The 22,357-nt window shown below is 38.0% G+C and overlaps 1 protein-coding gene across 1 annotated transcript; it reads left to right on the top strand.

Annotated features, from left to right (window-relative positions):
- Positions 1 to 373: 373 nt before the first annotated feature.
- Positions 374 to 21,009, top strand: mfsd14ba (major facilitator superfamily domain containing 14Ba; the record flags this gene model as incomplete). The annotated part of the gene is made up of 12 exons (XM_023265847.3): positions 374 to 670; positions 7,657 to 7,755; positions 9,182 to 9,244; positions 9,569 to 9,696; positions 10,518 to 10,632; positions 11,902 to 12,120; positions 12,514 to 12,627; positions 14,695 to 14,766; positions 14,876 to 14,988; positions 15,269 to 15,366; positions 16,611 to 16,774; positions 18,739 to 21,009. Coding segments are annotated over 12 exons (1,755 nt in total), but the record flags the coding sequence as incomplete, so codon positions are not given.
- Positions 21,010 to 22,357: the final 1,348 nt, after the last annotated feature.

The following is a 22,357-nucleotide window of genomic DNA, read 5'->3' as shown; positions in this document are numbered from 1 at the left end:
TATGTAAATTCATATGTGTACATATCCATATGTAAACTCACCATATCATAACCGTACTTATCCATATGTAAATTTCACTGTCTTGATGTACTTATCCATATAAAGTTTATCGCATCTTTGCGTTGATGTAAGCATATCATGTTGGAAAGTAAGCCTTTACAATATTTCTTTTAAAAACTCCAGAATGAAAATATTTAGAAAGTTTTCCATTTTTACCAACACTTTTTATATCCATTGTATGTGTCTGTAAACGGTTATGGGTCACTAAAACCTGTGACGTCTGTTTGAGTGTTGGGGGATTGTGCATTGAACGACGCCTTTACTCTGAAAGCACACACCGGAAGTGCGCTGCTGCTTCCGTCCAGCTTGACGTCTTCTCGCTCCGCGGCTCGCTGTTGAACCTGTCGGCGGATCTACCGGAGACTCTGGGGGATATTTACCGGTGACGGCGTCTGTTTTTCTCCGTTATCAACCGTCAGCTCGTTTTTTTAGCCTCTTCGGGGCTACTCAAGGAGGCATCCTGGAAGCACCCGGAGAACCGCGGATATCTACGCGGCATGGATGCTTCGTGACCCGCGGCAGGTGCGAGGAGATGGCGGGGGAGCCGCCGGCGGCCGCCGCTGGTCGGGTGGTTCTGGTCAAGAAGATCATCATGAAGGACGGAGCCGCGGTGGGTGAAGACCCGCCATTTTAATTAACGGTTACTGCTGCTACTTCCAGTGATGCTTTAAAGCAGGAGCTGCTGGGAACCAATAGAACATTGAGGGAACATTGGGGGAACGTTCCCTAAAGGTTCCCGGATGGTTAGATTATATTTCAGATAAGATCCATCATCTGACCATCAGGGAACCTTTAGGGGACGTTCTCTGAACGTCCCCTAAAGGTTCCCTGATGGTTAGATGATGTTTCCTGTAAGATTCAACTTAATCTAACCATCAGGGAATCTTCAGGGAACATTTCCTAAAGGTTCCCTGATGGTTACATGATGTTTCCTATAAAATCCAACATCATCTAATCATCAGGGAACCTCTAGGGAACGTTCCTTAAATGTTCCTTGAAGGTTAGATTATGTTTCCCATAAGATCCAACATAATCTAACCATCAGGGAACCATCAGGGAACCTTTAGGGAGCGTTCCCTGATGGTCAGATTATGTTGGATCTTATTGGAAATTAGGTGTTTATTTGTAAACACTGCACAGGAAACAGGAAACCTTGAGGTAATGTTCTTTAAGCATTCCCTGAAGGTTCCCTGATGGTCAGATTATGTTGGATCTTATTGGAAATTAGCTGTTTATTGGTAAACACAGCTCAAAAAACAAGAAACCTTCGGGGTTAAATGTTCCCTAAATGTTCCTTTTGCTGTCAAATACACATAGAATCCAGTTCAACCTTAATTTACACCTAAAAAAATCACTATTTTAATTTAAATAGTGTTAAAAATGGCATAAATAAAAGGGTCAGTATGTGTGTGTGACATAATAAGTGTTCTAACATGACGTAGCCTTGTCAATGCTGCTTTAAAATCATATTTTTTGGCCATTTTGAAAGCAAAACAGCACCAAAATCACTTAACCAAAGCAAGCAAAGCCCTATAAAATAGTTAAAATCTTATTTCTGCCATTAATGTGAGCGTCACTGGGATGTAAAATGAAGCAATGAAACGTTCCAGGTGAAAATAAGGAGCTGGTGTGTTGTAAAATGGCTGTAGGTGTTGTAATGGAGACAGCGTGGCCCTCAGACGCTCAGCTTAGCCAATGTGTTCAGGACGGATCCATCATCTGTTACATAACAGCCCTCCGCCTGAAATCCACCCAGAGACTGCAGCTCCGCTCTGCACAGCGTCCATTTTAACAGCAACAACAGCGTCTCACAGCGCACAAGGATTTGCTGGCAGAATAATAAAATGTCAGAAATTAAAATGACCTTTGCGTCAGACGTAGGGAAATCTGCTGTTAGATATCGAACGCCATGTGAGGATTTATAGCTTTTATCTGTCTTAGATTATTGTGAACTGAATGTTTATGGATGTTGAGACCAAAAACAGAATCTGAGGACGTCACCTTCAGATGTGGGCAGCTGTGATGAGGATTTTTAACCGTGTACCAAATTAAAATACTAAATAAAATAATCAATAATGTCAATAATCTTCAGTTGTAATATAGATTAATGAGTTGTAAGAAATACTCACAGTTTTATCGCTTTTCAACACTGAATCATGGTTAATTTAATTTGGCTTTTTGACAGGAATGTACAAAAATATGTTCTTTCATGTCAATGTGAAAACAAATTCCTTCAGAGGAATCATAGTTGTCTTGGTGGCCTCACTAGTCTCTTTCTTGCTTGGTCTTTTTTTTTGCAGATTTACACTTGCACCGTATTTGTTCTATTTCTTAATTAAGGATTTTTTTGAACTTGAAGAGATACTTAGTGACTTAGAAATTTTTTTGAATTTTGTTGTTTCAACGCTGAATCGTTGTCGGATGTGCTGTTTTCCTTTTGTTTCTAATTGATGGATTTAACTGGACTCCAAGAGATATTCACTGACTAGGAAAGGTTCTTGTATTTTCTTATTGAATCATGGTCAGTTTAATTTCGATATTTTGACAAAAATGTACAAAAATACGTTCTTTCATGTAGAAGTGAAAACAGATTTCTTCAGAGGGAATCATTGTTGTCTTGGTGGCCTCACTTACTCGTCTTCTTCTTCCTCAGTCCTTCGATGGAGATGAATCATTTTCGTAGGCACTGTAGCTAATTAATGAGGACTTTTTTAAAGCTTCAAATCAATATTTTTATGTAATAGATTTACAACATAGTGAATATAACATCATAACTTGAACTACTTAATATTCTAATGCAAGGATGGAAACTTAAAGACACTAATTGCTTCAAACAATAACAAATAAAAGCTGTGACTGTTAAGTTAAATAAATAAAGTAATAATAATGAATAAAATATTTCCAGTAGTAAAACAGTAGGACCTTTATGTAAACAGTGATGCAGGTCATGACTCTGGAGCAGCATCTGACTTATAAATATTTAAACAAAGCAATAATAATAAGAAATAAATCCTGCATAATATATGTTTTGCAGCCTTTGTGATTTCCTAATTGCATTGTTTGAAATTGATTATGTGTAATGCTTTACATCTGCGATGCACATCTAGTGAAAAGACACGAATATGTTCAGGGATTATCAGAGTACATGCATCCAGAAAATGAGTATTTTTATTCCATTTACTCAGAATATCTGCAGTGAATCTATAAATACACAACTATGCAGTACTCAATAGGGAACAGGTAAGTGGTTGAATGTCTAATATGTTTATATGTTGTGTAATAGTCAGAAGTATGAGGTTAATGTGCTGCAGAGTGCATGTTTTTCAGAGATGTAGGACTGAATATTGAACCGTGACACTGACTAAACACTGTCTAGAACACAGAGTACAGAAAACTGTCGCATACAGGAAGCTGGTGTCAAATGTTAGATTCATAATGTCGCTCTCTTACAGTCTGTTCAAACAGTTTCTGGTCTAAATCCTGATTTTCAGACGGTGTTTTAGCTTTGGTTCACTGGTTCTGTTGGTTTCTTAGCGTAACCATCACAGTAAGGCATCATATAGTGTAGAAAGAAAGTGTACTTTAGTGTATTCTCATCACCATTTTCACACAGAAAATATTTTAATTGGGTTTCCCTGTTATTCGTCCGTACTGTTGCATCCTGTGGTGTATTTTTATGCTTTTCTTTGCAACTACAAACATGTCTTCTATGTAGACATGGTGTAAAGTAGAGCTGCTCTGTTTTGATAATTGAATAATCTATACATTTTTGAAGCAATTAATCAACTATTTCGAATACGAGTTGCACAGTTACTTTTAAATGTAGCTGGAAGCATGTGCTAACTAACATTAAAGACAGTTAACAGGATCCTTGTGCTTTTTTGTAATCTGGTGGAGGCCTGTGCTGTATTTTTTTCTGATTTATGTAAGTTGGCTGCTAAAACACTGCAGTTTCCAATACCCAGCTTTATATTTTATAGTTATTAAAATTCTGTGATAACTTCCCAAAGACGAGGTGGACACCGACTGCACTCCAATGGCTCGTCGTTGACTTGGTGGATTATTGGTTGTTGCTATTGAGCTTTTCAACCTTTATGTCAGTTTTTGAGTAACTTTTGGTGGACTACTCAACAATTAAATACAGTGATGACTAACTTGGCAAGACTTAATCAGATATAAATGGCACCTCGAGTGTAAAGGATCATGATATTGAAATATTTTGATCAGATTTTTGCCTTGCTTGCTGACATCTTTCCAACTTTTCAGTATCCCCAGAGGACAAATCCTTTTCGAAGAAAATTTCCAATTTTACCTTAACTATTGGTGAGATTCTTGAAGTCCCTCAGATCTGCGCTCCAGTATAGATAATTTCAGAATGACCATCACTTTTCCCTTAAATACCAAAATACATATACTGTGTCTCGTGCTTTCGAGTGTTGCGAAAGACTTCCGTTGTCTTCCATCTAATTTATGTTTTGCTACCATTCCACTTAATATCTTAGTTTCTCTAAGAACAAGTTGGAAACCAATGAAAATATGAGAGAACAATTAGTGACATTGAAGAGCCTAATTATGAGTGAAAAACATCCCGTAAAGTAGTACCTGAAAATGTTTCTCAAGATCTTAAAAAAGGCCAAAGACCCTCATTGGTGTCTAAAGATATCGTTAATGTAAATGGGTGTTAAGGCTGTCATATTCTAACAGAATGTCTTTAAAAACACAGTCTGCTCTGATGAATCTCCATTTCCTGTGAGTCTTTAGATAATAGGTCAAAATAACAAATCAACGGATCCAACCTACTTCTTGCCAACCGTCCAGGCTGCTGCTGCCGTTGCTGTAAATGTGTCAGGATGTTTTTTCTGGCACTTTTTGGGCTCCTAGCAGCCGATCTGAGCATCGTACACAGTGGCCTCCCCTGTCCAGATCTCAAAGGAATGTTTCCAACATGGTGATGAATCCACGACACCAAGAACTGAGGCTGTTTACAAGCGAAGGGAGGCCCTGCTCGCTTTTAGTATTCTGCTCCGGATGCTGTGTTCTCAGTTTATACTTTACCATTCACAAGTCAGCACTAAACAAGAACAATACAATGAACCAGACTGAGCCGGAAACTGTTTTCTGTTTGCTTCTTGTTTAGTCTGTTAAATGTCAGAAACTTGTAACAGTAAACTGTGTCCAAAGGGGAAAAAAATTCAGTTTAAATCATTTTGTACTTGAAGAATGACTACATCTGTTATTAACACAATCTGCTGCCGTTTATAGAAGGAGTGGCATTTTCAACAAAGAAGTTAGTATTACTATGATGAAAATAAAAGGGTTTTTTTTTGTGTTGCTGTGGAAGGTTTTTAGGCACAGTTCCTATAAATTCAACAATTAGTTTTTGTTGGAGTCTATTCTGGTTATTATTAGCAATCTAAGAGACAGAAAACCAATATTTGGAATAGATATACAGACAGGTGACCAATTAAAGGAAAAACATCAACCTTTAACTTGTATAAATCAATAATGTGACTGTAAATGCAATTCCATTTTTTTACAGATGAAAGGAATGAAAATGCAGCAAAACAACTGCACTATAATAATAATATCATAACTAATGCATGCAGTGAGGAAACAACAGATGAAATTAAATAAAAATATATCTTCAAAAAAGCTCATAGAAGTTAAATTGAATAAAATCACGAAAATGGAATAAGAAAATAATTTTTAAAAATGAAGGAATAAATGATACATCAAATAGACTAAAATAAATTATTAATAAAGAAATCAATAAATGAAATTAGATCTGAAAATAACAGTAGAAATAAACACTACGACCCAGTAAACACTACTAATACTTAAGACACCTTATGTTGTTGTTTTTCTTTATTTCATCTCCTGTCTGTACATTTGCAAAAAAAGTAATATCAAACTTTAGAATAAGACAAACTCCAACACAAAAGTTAATTGAAAAGTCTTTAATTATGTTTTACATGTTTAATTAATAGAGAACTTTTCAACATTTATCCATCAGTGTTGATTGTAAGTCATGACCAGTCGATAAACCAAAACCAATGGAAACCACAGATTGATTACAGATAGTAATAATCAGTTAAACCCTTTCTCTAATTGACAGTTTTGATTCGGTAGAAGTAAAAATGTCAGTTTTTGCTGCTGTTTTTCAAATCTTACTTTAACCTGGTGATAGAAAAACACAAACTTAATATTGATTTAATGTCTCCGATCCATTGAGCCCAAGTTTGTTCATTTTGACATGGATTTCTGGGATGTTTTTCGGATGTACATGTCAAAACAACAGAGTTTTCGCAGTAAATCAGTCAATTTCAGTAATTTACAGTCCGTCCGTCGACTCTTCATCAACTAGTCACGACTGCAGTAGAACAAACGATAACAAATACATCACTGACTCTTAAAAGGAGACACTTCATTCACTGCAGTTCCTGAAACTGAATGAAGTAATCAAGAGAAAAACTGTGTCACATATTAAAGGTGAAAGAAATCTTAGCCTCTGTAATGATGTTCCTTTAATATCGCTGCTGAAAACAATGGTGCAGAAGAGCAGCGATGAGTAACTCATTATCTAAGTAGTCCAAATCTGTGTTAGTGGAACCTGCTATTAGTCAAACTAAAGATAGAAAATGGTCCATTTCGCCACCTAAATCCTGTTTATCTGTGTCAGTAGGCTGGTAGTCATGCATGTGGGGTGCTCTAGTTTTAATACTCACTGTGATTTAATCAGCCGCAACTCGACAATGTTAGAAAATGGGTTTAGTTCATCGTGTACACAACGAAATGAGGTAAATATTACACATTAAAATGATGCCGTTTGCCAAAATATGTTTGCATTTTTGTAATCCTGGTTGGATTTTCTGTCACATGCTGAATCACACCGGGCTTTAGCTGCAGTAATATTTAGCTTTTCACGTGTCAACAACCCAGAACTTTGAGGTTACTCAATCAAAGGAGACAATGACTTCCCACAACTGGCACAGTGTTCGAGGAAGTACTTTCATTTTTGCTAATGTACCCATTTTTGCATCAAAATAAGACTAAAAATGAGGTTGAGTTTGGTGCAGAATCTAAATAAAATAGCACACAAAACTCCTTATTTGTTGAACATGTGCTTATCAATGGACACTACAATTTACAGATGTTTCTTAAACACCTCACATGCAGTTTAAGTAGCTATGCACAGAGAAGCTTCTAGTCTCCACTCAGCTACTGCAGCAGCTTTCAGACAACGTTTGACTAAAGTTACTTTAAAAAGAGTAAAATAATATGTTCTAATGTTAGATTTACCCAAGATGGAACCCAGTTATTTTATCTACATGCTTTTTAAACATCAATATCGCAAGTAATATATTAATTGTGCTGCCCTACTTTGCAATTTCATGTTACAGTTCAGACTTTAAAGTTGTAATTTCCAAGCTCAAACAGCTCAAACAATCCCCACTGACAGCATCTGTGTCAGTGGGGTTATTTTTCCAGACTTTATTAATTGATTCCTCATGTAACTGATGGAGTTTTGAGTCCCGTTGCAGTGTAAATCCCATTAAAACATGCTTATAAAACATGTTTGTCCTTTGTTTTTTGCAGCTCCAGCAGGGGATCGGCCGGCCCAGTGTTTATCACGCGGTGGTGGTCATCTTCCTGGAGTTCTTCGCTTGGGGTTTGCTCACCACGCCCATGCTCACTGTGAGTAACGCCGTGATGCATCGACATCCCAGAAAGTGTTTTAATGTAGAGTGATGCTGGACGGGAATCAGCTCCCATGTGGGGGAAAGATGATGAGATTTATAACATCATTCCAGCAGCGTCATCATATATATACAGCATTTATTGTAAGTTTTTATCTCCAAATCACGTTGCACTTTAGAAAAGTCAGTCTGAATATGAACATCAGCAGTTTTTTAATTCTTACTGAGCTCTGGCTGATGAAAAGCACTTAAATCTAATACCAGAGACCCACTATGTTACATTAACACACAGCTTTTGGCACATCTGAAATTGCTTACGATGTATATTTCCATATTCTCAGTTGAACAGTTTATTGTTTAAAATTCCCTAGGTTGCCTACTGTTAACATTTCTATGACTTGAACCAGTTGCTTCTTTTTAAATCCTCTTATTTTACTAAGTCCTCATCTGTGAAAACCTACTTGACCACAAACTTGACTCTGATTCCGATTGTAAATGGAGATTTCTTGATTTAAACTATCATTTTAGTTGTTATTAGTTCATTTTTAGACAAATCTTTCAGCAAGCGATCACAAAATTATATGTAAATTCACTTTTTGATAGTACAGGGTTCTGGAACTACCCGTACCAGAAACGTCCATCAACGCTGTTCTGTAGAAATGTTAAAAATCTGCTTTGCCATGTTAACCAAAATAGGTAAGTTGGAGTCCAAATATCAGTCATTATTGTGATTAAAACTGAGGTGGATGACTGACACATGCTGTTACCATAGCAACAGGGTTGGAGGTTAAGTTGCTCTTCATTGATATGTAGAAATTTGGCATAATTATCCAAGACAAGCATGAAGAAAAAATATTTTATGTTTTTACCAAAACTCTTAAGCATCCATGTATAAAGGTTTCAAACAGTCTAATGATTTATAACCTCTTGGACTCATAAAAAGTGACTAGACAGATTGTTTGAAAGTTACATAATGTGCATATCACTCATTCAGATTGCAAGGTACAAAAATATCTTGTAGGTTAAAGAGAAAAATACATAGTTTGATTGTTGCAGAACAAGTAGTTTGAATTAGGGCTGAACAGTCCATCTTCAGTTCAATGTTCGGTTATAGATAGAGATCTAATACATACAATGGAGTGTTATCACATAAGATATCATCAAAAGCAGAACTATTCACACAAGTTTGAAACCTGGGTCATAGCATCAATGCGAAATTGCAGCATTTGCTAATTGGATGGGTTTAAAAATGATATTTTGATACGACTTTCATCAATGATTAAAGCCTAGTTTTGATGTTGTGGAGGAAGATAGATTGGTGGTATGTTGAGTTTGTCAACATCCTGCTTCATGAATGCTGTTGTTTTTCTGAAACTATCGAGTGTATTCAGGTTTAAATCATGTTTTTTCTCATTTTCTTGTAGGTTTTACATGAAACATTCCCCCAGCACACATTCCTAATGAATGGACTCATTCAGGGGGTGAAGGTAAGAACTTCAGCACATCAGTTTTCTGACGTCTAATGTAAATATTTACATATTTCACCAGTAATTTATTACTGTAACTTCATAGAACAGGAGATGCAAGTTGGTTTTGAAAAGAATGGTCAGCAGATCCTGACATTAGACTATTTCATGGGGCTTCAAAAATGCTGAAACCTGCATTTTCCTGCAACTCTGCTCTATAAAAAAATACCCGCAATTTCCTCTAATACATCCCCATGACTTCATCAGAGTCATTTAAAGATCTAGATCGGATATAAATATATTTCACAGTCTGTGTCGTCACTGACTCCGCCTCTTCCTGTCCAGGGTCTGCTGTCCTTCATGTCGGCTCCTCTGATTGGTGCATTATCGGACGTCTGGGGCCGGCGGTCCTTCCTGTTGGTCACCGTCTTCTTCACCTGCGCTCCGATTCCCCTGATGAGGCTCAGCCCCTGGTAGGACTCAGTGGTTTCTGTTTATACGATACACAAAGAGATGCAGGTGAAGTCCAGGGTGTCACCTGGAGTGAAAGAACCAAAGAACACACAAATTCAGATCTTTTCTTCTTGTTTAAGTTGAATTTATTGCAGGAAATATCAAATGAAACTGCATGACCTGACTTTTCCAGCAGTGATGGTTGCTTTTCTGTGTAATTAAGTGCGAGAAAGAATAATTTTTAATTCAAAGCTATTTTTATCTCCACATTAGTTCCGCTTGTACTTGCAGTCATTCCAGAGATGCTAATAAATCTGTGCAATGATATGTTAATATCAGATTGCAAAAAAAGAGCAAAACCACATCTTTTTACATACTGACAGCTCAAACATTTGTCTGGTTTTTCACTTCTGCAAGTACACTAATGAATGAACACTTCATATAATAATATAATAATGACAGTTATTTCCATTCTGCACTATTCACATATATTTTCTAAGTTCTAAGTCATGCAGATTCCCACCATCATTGGCAGTTTTTGGACAATTTCCCAATTAAAGATGTCACTACTACCAGCATTTAATGGTGCCATACATCTCAAAGTATAAGAATTTCACATTAAATGATAATTTTTGAATTTGGTTTTCAAGCTAATATAAACAATGTTTTCTGCATGTTTTTCCATTGCTTGAGTTTGGTTGTATAATGTTTTACACGAGCAAATTAATTAACCACCATTCTAGGGACGGATCTTTTAATGAATCCTCCAATGTGTCTAAGGTTTTAGTCATTCACAGAACAGTTTGAGGAAACTGTCTTCTCTCGCCTTCTCGTCCTCCAGGTGGTACTTCGCCATGATCTCCATGTCTGGAGCTTTTTCTGTCACTTTCTCGGTCATCTTCGCCTACGTCGCCGATGTGACAGATGAAAGAGAAAGGAGTACAGCCTATGGTCTGGTAAGAACTACTGTTCAGGTGTTTTCACTGAATTTAAAGTATATACAGCTTTAAATTACACATAGTAGAGACAATCAATCGTCCTGTGATGCGGCCTTATTCTTAATTATGCATAACTTTAAGACTTATTACAATTTAAACAGATTACACTAGATTTTTCCGTTTATGCAGACTCACCTTTGACTCAAAGTGGCCACATCCCTAGTTATGCAAAACTTAAAAAATGATGAATTATATAAAAATATACCCCCCGCAACGTTATCGTAACCTAAGAAAGTAGGTATTGAGAGCGAAAACGTGTCTATATCAGGCTGTAAACATGTTTATTTCTGCTGTGAAGTGGGACGTTTTAACATGGAGGTCTATAGGGATTGACTCAATTTTTGAGCCAGCCTCAAGTGGACATTTGAGGAACTGCAGTTTTTGCCGCATAAACATTAATTTCACTTTTAAATCTTGGATTTTTCTGTTTATGGGTATATAGCTCACCTGTGATGGCACAAAGTGGCCACACCATTAGTTATGCAAAAATTTAAGCTTCATTAAAAATCAAAATGATGAATTATATAAAAATCTATCCAGAACAAAGATGTCATGACCTATGAAAGTAGCTATATAGCCCTAAATGGCTGCTTTTCCAAGATGTCAATATGTTTATTTCCAATATAAAGTTGGTCATTTTAACATAGAGGTCTATGGGAATTGACTCACTTTTGGAGCCAGCCTCAGGTGGACACTTGAGGAACTGCAGTTTTTTTGCGCTTCGTATTTCAGCCCTGGAGTTTGCCACTTTGGAGCACATCTTGTGTTTTTGTTGATGCAAAGGGTAATATTCAAAGCAATATAATGGAATATCTAGATAGCCTGGACTGTTCTGTAAACAAAAAACTAAACAAGATAGAGCACGTATTGCTAGACCCTGTAACGACCAACATAAGAGCTTCAGAGTAGAGGAAGTCCTTGTGCTATATCCTTCCTAAAATGAAAAACCAAATGACCTCATCTGTCTGGTAGATAAATAGATAGAATGGCTGACACTGAATCTACAACCTTAGAAGCAAAGAAACTGACAGTTCAGCTTAATTAGAGTGCAGAATGTGAAAATATCTGGAGAGACAATCCTCATGTGTGTTTTTCCTTCCGTGCTTTACAAAAACCTCCACGCCAACACTTTACTGCCCTTTTCTGAGCAGGAGATCAGATATTCTGGCTTTCTGAGCCACGTTATGTAGGATGTCCACCGTCTGAAACTCATTCCTTGTCCTCCAGGTCTCAGCCACTTTCGCCGCCAGCCTGGTGACGAGTCCGGCCATCGGAGCGTACCTGTCGGCTTGGTACGGAGACAACCTGGTGGTTCTGGTGGCCACGCTGATCGCTCTGGCCGACATCTGCTTCATCCTTCTGGCCGTTCCTGAGTCCCTGCCGGACAAGATGAGGCTCAACACCTGGGGGGCGCCGATATCCTGGGAGCAGGCCGACCCCTTCGCTGTCAGTAAACAGTAATTTACAAATCCGATTGGCTGGTAGAATAATAAGCTCATAGCTGATTACTCTGTCTTCTTTTGTAGTTGCATAAAGTCTTTATTTTTTTTAATGAATGATTTGATTCTCTTCTCTGTTCCTGGCCTCAGTGTGTGGAGTGGAGATGTGGGCGAAGGCACCTCAATGTTCCTCAGACTCACTGACATTAATAATTAAACGATGCTGTGCGATAACAGTTATGTCAGCTCTTGCTAGGGTAATGATAAAATGAAGTGAGAAGGGAGTCAGCTGTGCTTCACCGGCTGTGACGTTCACCCTTTTGTCCCAGGCATTAACTGAAGGCTAACTGATCGTCTGACAGTGCCGGTGTTGTATTTCCTGTTTCTCTTTGTCCTACAGTCTCTGAGGAAGGTTGGTCAGGACTCCACGGTCTTATTGATCTGCATCACCGTGTTCCTGTCTTACCTGCCAGAGGCCGGACAGTACTCCAGCTTCTTCCTCTACCTGCGACAGGTGAGGCACTGCTTCTTCATGCACTTAATTGCTGCTTAAGGATGCAAATTTTAAACAATATTCCTAATCGATAGTCTCATCAATCAATTATCGGTTGTTAAAACGTTTGTAGTACAGTAAACAATGTTCCTTGTACTGATACAACTACTTTTTTTTCACAGACGTGATATTCATAAATGACAGGGATAGAAGCAGAATGGTCTAACCCATAAAAAATCCCGAGTCTTATATGATTAATGTCTCTCTGCTTCAACTGTTCCCCATTCTTGAAAACACGAAACTTTGAACCCATTTTTCTCAAAAACTACAGAAAGTGGGTTAGACCACTCTGCTTCCAGACCTTTCATATATGGTTCAGTTAAATTAGCCCCTCCACTATAAAAATGCTCGTGGTGAACTTGAATATTTGAAGTCTGGCTAGAAGTCATGAACAACCACATAAGTCTTTGTCATGGTGCTCGTTGCTAGCTAAACCCCCTCAATGCTCTCTGTTTGCCAATACGAAGCTTCCTGTAGTCGAAAAAACAGCTCCTTCAAGCCGCTACAGTATAAAACACAAACCCAGCATCCATCTTATGAAACAGTTAAAGGCTCCACCTAGTGGGGCAACCAGGTACTACAGCTAATGTACAATATGTTCTGTCATGCATGACCTTTTTCTTCTGCTTTATCAGTTAGAATGTTTTGATTCGGGTAAATTGGGCATCACAGTGAAAGCCCAACTCAAAGCCGCAAGGTACCTGGACCAAAAATGGCCATCATAAACAACAATAGATAGTTTATGGTGGGCTGCACAGTGGTGTAGTGGTTAGCACTTTCGCCTTGCAGCTAGAAGATCCCTGGTTCACGTCCCGGCTTTCCCGGGATCTTTCTGCATGGAGTTTGCATGTTCTCCCTGTGCATGCGTGGGTTTTCTCCGGGTACTCCGGCTTCCTCCCACAGTCCAAAAATATGCTGAGGTTAATTGATCATTCTCAATTGCCCATAGGTGTGAATGTGAGAGTGATTGTTTGTCTCTGTATGTAGCCCTGTGACAGACTGGTGACCTGTCTGGGGTGTCCCCTGCCTTCACCTGAGTCAGCTGGGATAGACTCCAGCCCCCCCCGCGACCCTAATGAGGATTAAGCGGTGTATAGATAATGGATGGATGGATGGATAGTTTAGGGTAACTGATGCTGTATCTCGGACAACCGTTGACGTCTCAACAAAGAAAAACTTGATTTACCTCTCTTGCTTCATATAACAACTCCGACAAAGTGTTCGGGGATGTTGACTAGCAGGACCACAGATGGATTCTACCTAAAGATGGACTATTCTTCTGCCCACAACTGTAAACATGACGCAACCAAAAATAGGCCAAAGACAGACAACCCACACTGTGTTGATGCGAGCCACGGATGAGTCCACTGTTTATTTCTGGACAAAAACACAACACAGCCAGGATCACACACACCGATTCAGACAGCATTGATTGATTGCATTGGGTTTTTCTTTGGAAGTTACTCTATGTCTTCACTGAATACATCCCATTAAAGACTGCAAACTATACTACTACTGCTACTATATAGTTCTATGTCTGTGTACGTTGATGCAAAGGACATATAGTGCACTGATGTTATTATTAAATCCTTTAAAGCATCTATATATTCTGTCTATTTGATCTATATATTAAAAATCAAGTGTTCCTTGACTAGAAAATACTGATATAAGAAATACTGACATTGCACAGATTTTTGTATTAGTAGAGAAATTGGTATTCTACAATTTATTCAATGTACAAAATATACATAAGGTAATATAATATAAATCATGTATTTTCCAACTGACCATTGAGATGTCATTTTTACGCTGATGACACCATCTTATTTCATTAAGTTATTGCTTAATTTGAAATATCAGATGTGTGCATGAAGTTTTGATGTTTATACCCCTCCTCATAGTTATGATTTGTTTAATACAGATAACTGTAGATAACTCAGATTTTTTTCAGATATTACCTATTATACAAAGTTGTGTTGTAAAAGTAGCAGTGCTAAAAACAACATAATTTTTATCTTTCCCTGTCAGGTCATAAACTTCTCCTCAACAACCATCGCTGTTTTTATCGGAGTGGTGGGCATTCTATCTATCGTAGCACAGGTAAGTTTTTAGAAGGTCTTTAGACAACATTTTACACATATAGATGTTGATGAATTCCATAACATTCTTACCATATTAAATATTTCCTCCTCTTTTTCTTCTTCCTCAGACTCTCTTCCTCACTCTGCTGATGAGAACTCTGGGTAATAAGAACACGGTTCTGTTGGGTTTGGGCTTCCAGATCCTTCAGCTGGCCTGGTACGGCTTTGGATCCGAGCCATGGTGAGGAAACTGTGATCCTCCTCAAAATTAGAACAGAAACGCCCTTTTCTCTATCTGATATGTGACTGGCGATTCTTTAGTTACGTCCATCTTTTACTCTTACGTGATTTAATGGTAACAGAAGACTGTAAAGTTATCGCCACCAACTGATTATCTGCATGAAGCACATCCTAATGTTTGTATAATAGTATTTTGTATCCATTTCTAGGTTTTTCCTAATCACATTTACTAAAATATCAGACGTTCACACCTTTAACCATGTGTGTTTTTGCGTTGCCAGGATGATGTGGGCGGCTGGTGCTGTAGCAGCGATGTCCTCCATCACCTTCCCAGCAGTCTCTGCTCTGGTGTCACAGTCTGCTGATCCTGATAAACAAGGTGACCAAGAATATAGATCCTCTCTCCTCTCTGGTTAACTCAGTTCCTGCAATCTCAATTGTGTTTTAAGGGAAACATATTTTCTGCAAGGGCTGCACAGTGGTGTAGTGGTTAGCACTTTCGCCTTGCAGCAAGAAGGTCCCTGGTTCGCGTCCCGGCTTTCCCGGGATCTTTCTGCATGGAGTTTGCATGTTCTCCCTGTGCATGCGTGGGTTCTCTCCGGGTACTCCGGCTTCCTCCCACAGTCCAAAAATATGCTGAGGTTAATTGATTATTCTAAATTGCCCGTAGGTGTGAATGTGTGAGTGCTTGTTTGTCTTTGTATGTAGCCCTGTGACAGACTGGTGACCTGTCTAGGGTGTCCCCTGCCTTCACCTGAGTCAGCTGGGATAGACTCCAGCCCCCCCATGACCCTAGTGAGGATTAAGGGGTGTATAGATAATGGATGGATGGATGGATATTTTCTGCAAGTTTGTGTTTGCTTATATCACAAATACGTTTCTATTCAACGATTCTTTGCCAAGGATTTTGTTGCTTTAGTGTTGCTGCTTTTCAGTCAACCAATCATGTATTAGATGGACTTGTCACCATGGTAACCCAGAAAATATATGGAGAAACTTCAAACATGTAGTTAAAGAGTCGTATTTTAACCCAAACCAAGTTATTTTGGAAACATTACACACTTAAATCTGAACAATAATATCAATTTAATTTGCAATTTCACTTTTCATGTGCAATATTTCCCTTTACCATACCTTACTTTACCTTACTTTACCTTACCTTACCTTACAGTACCTTACCTTACTTTACCATATCTTTCTAATAACACTAACCAAGTAATTTTGGTACCAGACCTTAACCAAGCTTTTTTAACATGTAAAAATGTCCAACAAAGCCTGACAGTTCCCTAAACTGAATCACATAGCAAGTGAAAACTGATGATAAACAATAACAAAAACTCTTGTTTATGCCTCCTATTACCTCTGGTACTCCCTAACTCAGAAATTCCCTTCAAACTGTCATTGAGAATGCAGTTTAGCTGTGTAGGAATATTGTGATGTGGAGACTAGGGTGCTCCTGTTCTCTCCTCTTTCCTCAGATCAATAGGTCAGTGTGTTGTTATAGATTTTTTCCGCTGAAGTATGTGTTGCTCAACCAGGCACAGAAATAAATCTGCTGCTAGTGAAATGTATCAGCGGTAGTATCGTGTCTTCAGCTCCTTGAATTGTGTCCTTCTTCTTCAGGTGTGGTCCAGGGGATGATCACTGGGATCAGAGGTTTATGTAACGGTCTGGGTCCAGCTCTGTATGGATTCATCTTCTTCCTCTTCAACGTGGAGCTCAACACCATGGACCCCATCCAGGGAGATTTTAACATTGACCCGTTGCCTCTGCACAGTCCCACTGAGGTTAGAATCCACTCAGATACAATCCATTCCTCACAACAAGTTTTAAAAACAATGGCTTGACTCTGGAAACAGATTGTGTCACTGCAGGATGTTTATTTCTTAAACCGACTTTAATGCTAAAATGCTAAATATTAATGAGAGCTGAAGGTTAGTTTGTTGCTTCCAGCTGTTTAGTATTATTTCCTCTGAGTTAATTAAGTCATGAATATGAACAAATCGTTTCTGGAACAGCTGAGTCCTGAGTTAGAACGAAGCTCGATATTATTTTTCCGTAAAAGTTTGATCCGTTTACTGAAGTCTAAATATGTTTCTGTCATGTTTGTTTTTTCTATTAGGCAGATTTTCTCTAATATATAAAGTAACCACCAAATGGTAGTCGAGTGACAATAGAAACACATTTTATTGGGCTGTAAGTGGCTAGTTTGATAAATTCTAACCACATTTTTTTTTAAAAATCAAAATCACCAAAATACTGTAGATGTGTCTTTAATGTACTAGTCTTTCTAAAAATATCCAAAGTTTATGTTGCCTCAGGTGAGGTTTCTTCTTTTAAAGAAACTGCAGCATCTTTTAAAGTTATTTTGAACAACGGCCAGTCAAATAGCTAAAATGTCAACTGTATTTGTCTGTGCACAGCAGATAATTTGTTAAAAAAAAAAAAAAAAAAAACACCTGTGCAATATTTCTTTTTCTACAGACACTTAGCTATAGGCTGTTTCTGCTTAGATACAATATGTGCAATAATAAAACTCTATTGGTATTTCTGTTACTTAAAATACCACTGATTTGTGCAATAATGTTATTATTTTGAACTAGTACTTAATCCTCCTGCTGTCCTCATTTACGGGCACCAAAACAGTAAGAAAATTCCAATAATTCCTTAAAAGTTTCCCTTCAAAGTTTTATTTTAAAAAATCCCCCAAATTTGGCAAGAAAATTCTTGTAAATATTTTCCAAAAATGAGTAAAAATCTTCCAAAAAATCCTAAAAATATCTAAAGTGACTCCATATATATCAGTAAAACTTCTAATATTTTCTTTAAGAACATTCACATAAAAATAATTTTTTTGTAAATGTTCTTAAGAAACATTTTTAACATTTCTTTTTTTCCGCCACAAAATGTTCAAAGATTTCCCAAAAATGTTGAAAATGTGGACATCAGTAGTTTCACTGTGAAAATATGTTTTTTTCCCCCACATTTTCAAACTTTAAACCGGGTCAATTTTGACCCGCAGGACGACACGAGGGTTAAATGTTTGCACTATTGCTGCTGTATCTTTGCAAATTCCCACACTGTGGGATTAATAAAGAGTTATCTTGTCTTTAAAAGGGAGACTAAAGTATATCAGCAACTGATATCTTAACTCTTACACTCACATATACTACTATTCAAAAGTTTGGGGTCACTTAGAAATGTCCTTATTTTTGAAAGAAAAGCTTTTTTTATTTTTTTTTTAAAAATGAAGATAACATTAAATGAATGATAAATCCAGTGTAGACATTGTTAATGTGGTAAATGACTATTCTAGCTGGAAACAGCTGATTTTTAATGGAATATCTCCATAGGGGTACAGAGGAACATTTCCAGCAACCATCACTCCTGTGTTCTAATGCTACATTGTGTTAGCTAATGGTGTTGAAAGGCTCATTGATGATTAGAAAACCCTTGTGCAATTATGTTAGCACATGGATAAAAGTGTGAGTTTTCATGGAGAACATGAAATTGTCTGGGTGACCCTAAAATTTTGAAGGATAGTTTATACAACAACATCACTAGAATCCAGTTTTGTCTTTTGGTTTTGGTGCGACGCCCCAAGATTTTTCCCATTTGGTCGCCTCTGCGAAACATTTCTGGAGCCGTCCCAGACATATTGTGTCGTTTACTATCACAACCTGATAATCGTGGATGTTCTTTAGCTAGTTGTGCTGTTGAAAACAAACTAAACTTCTTCTTCCGCCCTCAGCATGCGCTCATCCCCGGTCCTCCCTTCCTGTTGGGGGCGTGCACCGTCGTGGTCGCCTTCCTCGTCGCCCTCTTCATCCCGGAGAAGCCGTCTTGCTCCTCCTCGTCCTCCCAGATGTCCCTCAGCGACAAGCCCCACCCGGACAGCAAGGAGTCCATGTCCTCGCTGGCCGGCGTCCACATCAACACGCCGCTCCCGGGCAGCGACGAGGAAAGCCCGCCGACCGCCAGCGACGAGGACTTCGAGCCGCTGCTGCAGGACAGTATCGTCTGATTATCAGTCCATCGATTTTGTAAACAAAGGACTCGTTTTCTTTGCCTTCGTGGCGGGACTAAGTGTATTTTTATTGTCAGAAGATTGACAGCGTTGAGCTCCAGTGGTCAGGAGTTGGAACTAAAAATACTGACGGAGGATATGTAACATCTTGCGACCGATGAGGAAGCTTCTTTAACGAGGAAGCGAGGAGCTGCAGATTAGCTGCCATCATGTTGTTGGACGGAAGAGTCCAGAAGGAAGGTGGAGCCAACGTTGGACGCCACTGATTTAACAGAAAACCACCACGAGGAGGGACCAGCTACGTTTTAAAAATCACACGGAGGAAGAAAAATATTTTCATTGGAAGGATTTTCGTTCATCTTTAAGCTTGAAGTTGTGGATTGTTTTTGTGACAAACAAGAAAAAGGTGTTTTTACCTTTCAGCTGTATCATTTCCAGGCTGTATTTTAATGCTGTGTTTTATTTGATTACTGTACAAAGGAAACAAGTCTGCAGCATATTTAAGGCAGCCGAAACATCAGTGTTGATTTCTACTCTTCTTTTTTTTTGGGGTGGGGGTGTTGTTTAATATTTTTTTTAGTTTTCTGTTCTTTTTGGGGATTTGTATTCTTTTAAAGTGTACAGTATCTTGCTAAGAGCTGTCGATGCTAACAGTGAATGAATGTGATGAGCTGAGAGGTGAGTCAAAACACCTGAAGAAGATTTCAGTTTTACTTTTTAATCTCCTTAAATCACAGCAAGAGCGACGCAAACGGTCCAAAAGACACTTCTTGTAGATATTTATCAGAATTTATGAGACGTAAATACCAAAATTAAGCAGAATAACCGAACCTCAATGGAAGCACCTCACCGGATATTTTTAGTTCTACCAGTCAGTGTCCCCAAGTGTCACTCTACCTCAGATCATAGTGTTTTTTACAATCACAATCAACCTGGATTTACTTATCTACCGTCACTTGTGTGTTTTATTTTTATATCAAAGTCACTTTATTGAAGTGCTGCTGGCTGCTGGCAGCGGGAAATCCTCACAACTGCAGCTTTGGCTCGCCGTCACCAACAGATTTTTATTAAAAATATTCAAAAATTACCTTAATCCTTCTGGCTCCCGACCGCCCGGAGCTGCAGTTTACCATCTCGCCAGTTTAGTTTTTACGAGAAAAACACGGCTGAGGTTTTTTTTCCCCTGACAGCAGTGGTGTTCCTGTGAATGAACTGATACTTGAAGCACCAGAGAGAGATTTTACGAGAGCTTTAGAGAAGATTTAGAACATATGCCGGCACAGAGTGTACATAGTTATTTGCTTTATGACCTTAAAATGTAAAATGTATATGTGAATGATACTACAGTTTGTATATAATGTAAGTGAAGCGTGAGATCGGCCTGTTTGTTGTGGTTGATTTGGAGGTTTTATGTAGCTCGGCGACGGTTTGAGGTGTTCAAGTCCTCGTGTGCAGCTAAACAATCATTTTTTATGTTCGTTCAGATTGACTCAGACACTTAATATCCCACCGTTCTTCTGTTATTTGCACCTAAACATGCTTACATGCACACTAGTATCCTTGTAATTAGTCTTATTCTGTGTTTTATCACAGTTTTAACAGGATATTTACATGAAACAAACAGAAATCAGATCCCCACATCCTCTTTTTTGATAAAATTTGGTGGTGCTATGTTAAAATTAACAGTTTCTTGTCGTAAATGAACTCTTTCTTCTGTTTTTTAAATAACTAAACACCAGATATTCCAGTTTTCTGTAGCAGATACTCCCAGAACTGCGACATTAAGGAGGATAATAGTGTGCTTGTGAGCGTTTTCCTTCTCGGCTGCTCGGTTAGTAGCGACCTGACGGTGTAAATACTGTACATGGTTTGGATGTCTGTACATGTGAAGAAAAGCGAATTACATGGAGGTTTCACTGTAAATACACGTTGTCTGTCGTCTCGTCTGGAAGTGTACCAGCCAATTGTTGGAAATTAAAGCAGTACAACACTTGACACCTGCATGTATGCTTTTATTTTTGCTCCAGATGGTTGTTGTTCTGGTTCACGATGTTCTCCTGAGAGCCAGAAAACTGTACTTACCCCTCATTTAAAACACTACTGTACTTTATGCAATTACACACCAACTCCAGGATGTTCTGCAAGGAACGGACCATCTGCTGCAGGACTTCTTGTTCCTCTTGTGGCTGAAGATAGTTTTTTTAATGAATCTGGCTGGAGGTTTTCGCTGCAGAATGAATTTGGGACCGATCACTGGTTTCACAGATGGAGCTGATGGAACAAATATAAACCGACAGACTTTTGTTGTGGGAAAAATAGTGGCATTTATGTAACTGTACTTCAAAAAAAACACAGATCTGAATACATTAACTCACTCGTCCTCTGCTGCTCGAGGCGGCGATTCTGCTGCTGCTTTTGAAAGACAATTTGCTTTTCAGCTCTTTCAGCTCTAAATTGGGTTTCTTTGGGCCTCCCACGGTTTGTTTTCCTCAAAAGCTGCTCTGAGCGTCAAGTTGGGTAGATGCAACAAATAATTACATATAACCCAGAATTTTACTCAACTTTCAATTATTGTGTAATATTAGTCAACTATTTCTACTGTTTAAAATATAATATACGGTATTTTATTATGCATTGTTATTATATTATACATTTAGTGTTTGATTTTGGATCTTTCAAATCATTTTAAGATAAAAATAAAACATTAATTGCAAAGGATTTTTTTTTGCCAGATATTGCTTAGAAAAAACTAAATGACAACATGAAGATAGTTTTTTTTTTATCTCCTTTGCTGTTAACAGTTCAGATTTCCCCACTATTGGATTTACAAACCTTATTGTATTGTAAATGCAGTGCCAAGTAGAAAAGCAATAAGATTTAAGTATAATACCTTCATGAAAATAAATTAAACTTAGCAAAATATGACTGGAATAGAAAAATAAATAGTAATGTGTAAGTAATATCATACATGAAACTAAGATATTGCACCTGAAAAATGAAATATTGTATCAATATTATACATTTGCGGCAATATTCAAGGTGAAAATACCATTTTGACTTGATCAAAAGCTCCAGATCTGCTGTTAAATGTGCTCTGTGGTGTTTCATTAGCTGCTGTTTTCAAGGTCAAAGCCTGTATATCTTTTAAATATCATCTTTTAATAGCTGTTACAGTTAATTACAATAGTTTTATTCTCTTTATGAAACTTTTAGAAAATTTCTAAAAATCATCTTAATTTAAATCACTAAGCTGCACTGCGTTAAATTGATCTGAAATTAAATTAAAAATAATAATAATAATGATACTTGTAGAGGGGAAAATGAACACCGACAGGCAGCGACC

Source organism: Amphiprion ocellaris, chromosome 17 (genome assembly GCF_022539595.1).
Source record: "Amphiprion ocellaris isolate individual 3 ecotype Okinawa chromosome 17, ASM2253959v1, whole genome shotgun sequence".
NCBI classification, from domain to species: Eukaryota; Metazoa; Chordata; class Actinopteri; family Pomacentridae; genus Amphiprion; species Amphiprion ocellaris.
Note: the sequence above shows the minus strand (reverse complement) of the source record. Positions and strands in the feature narration are given on the sequence as shown.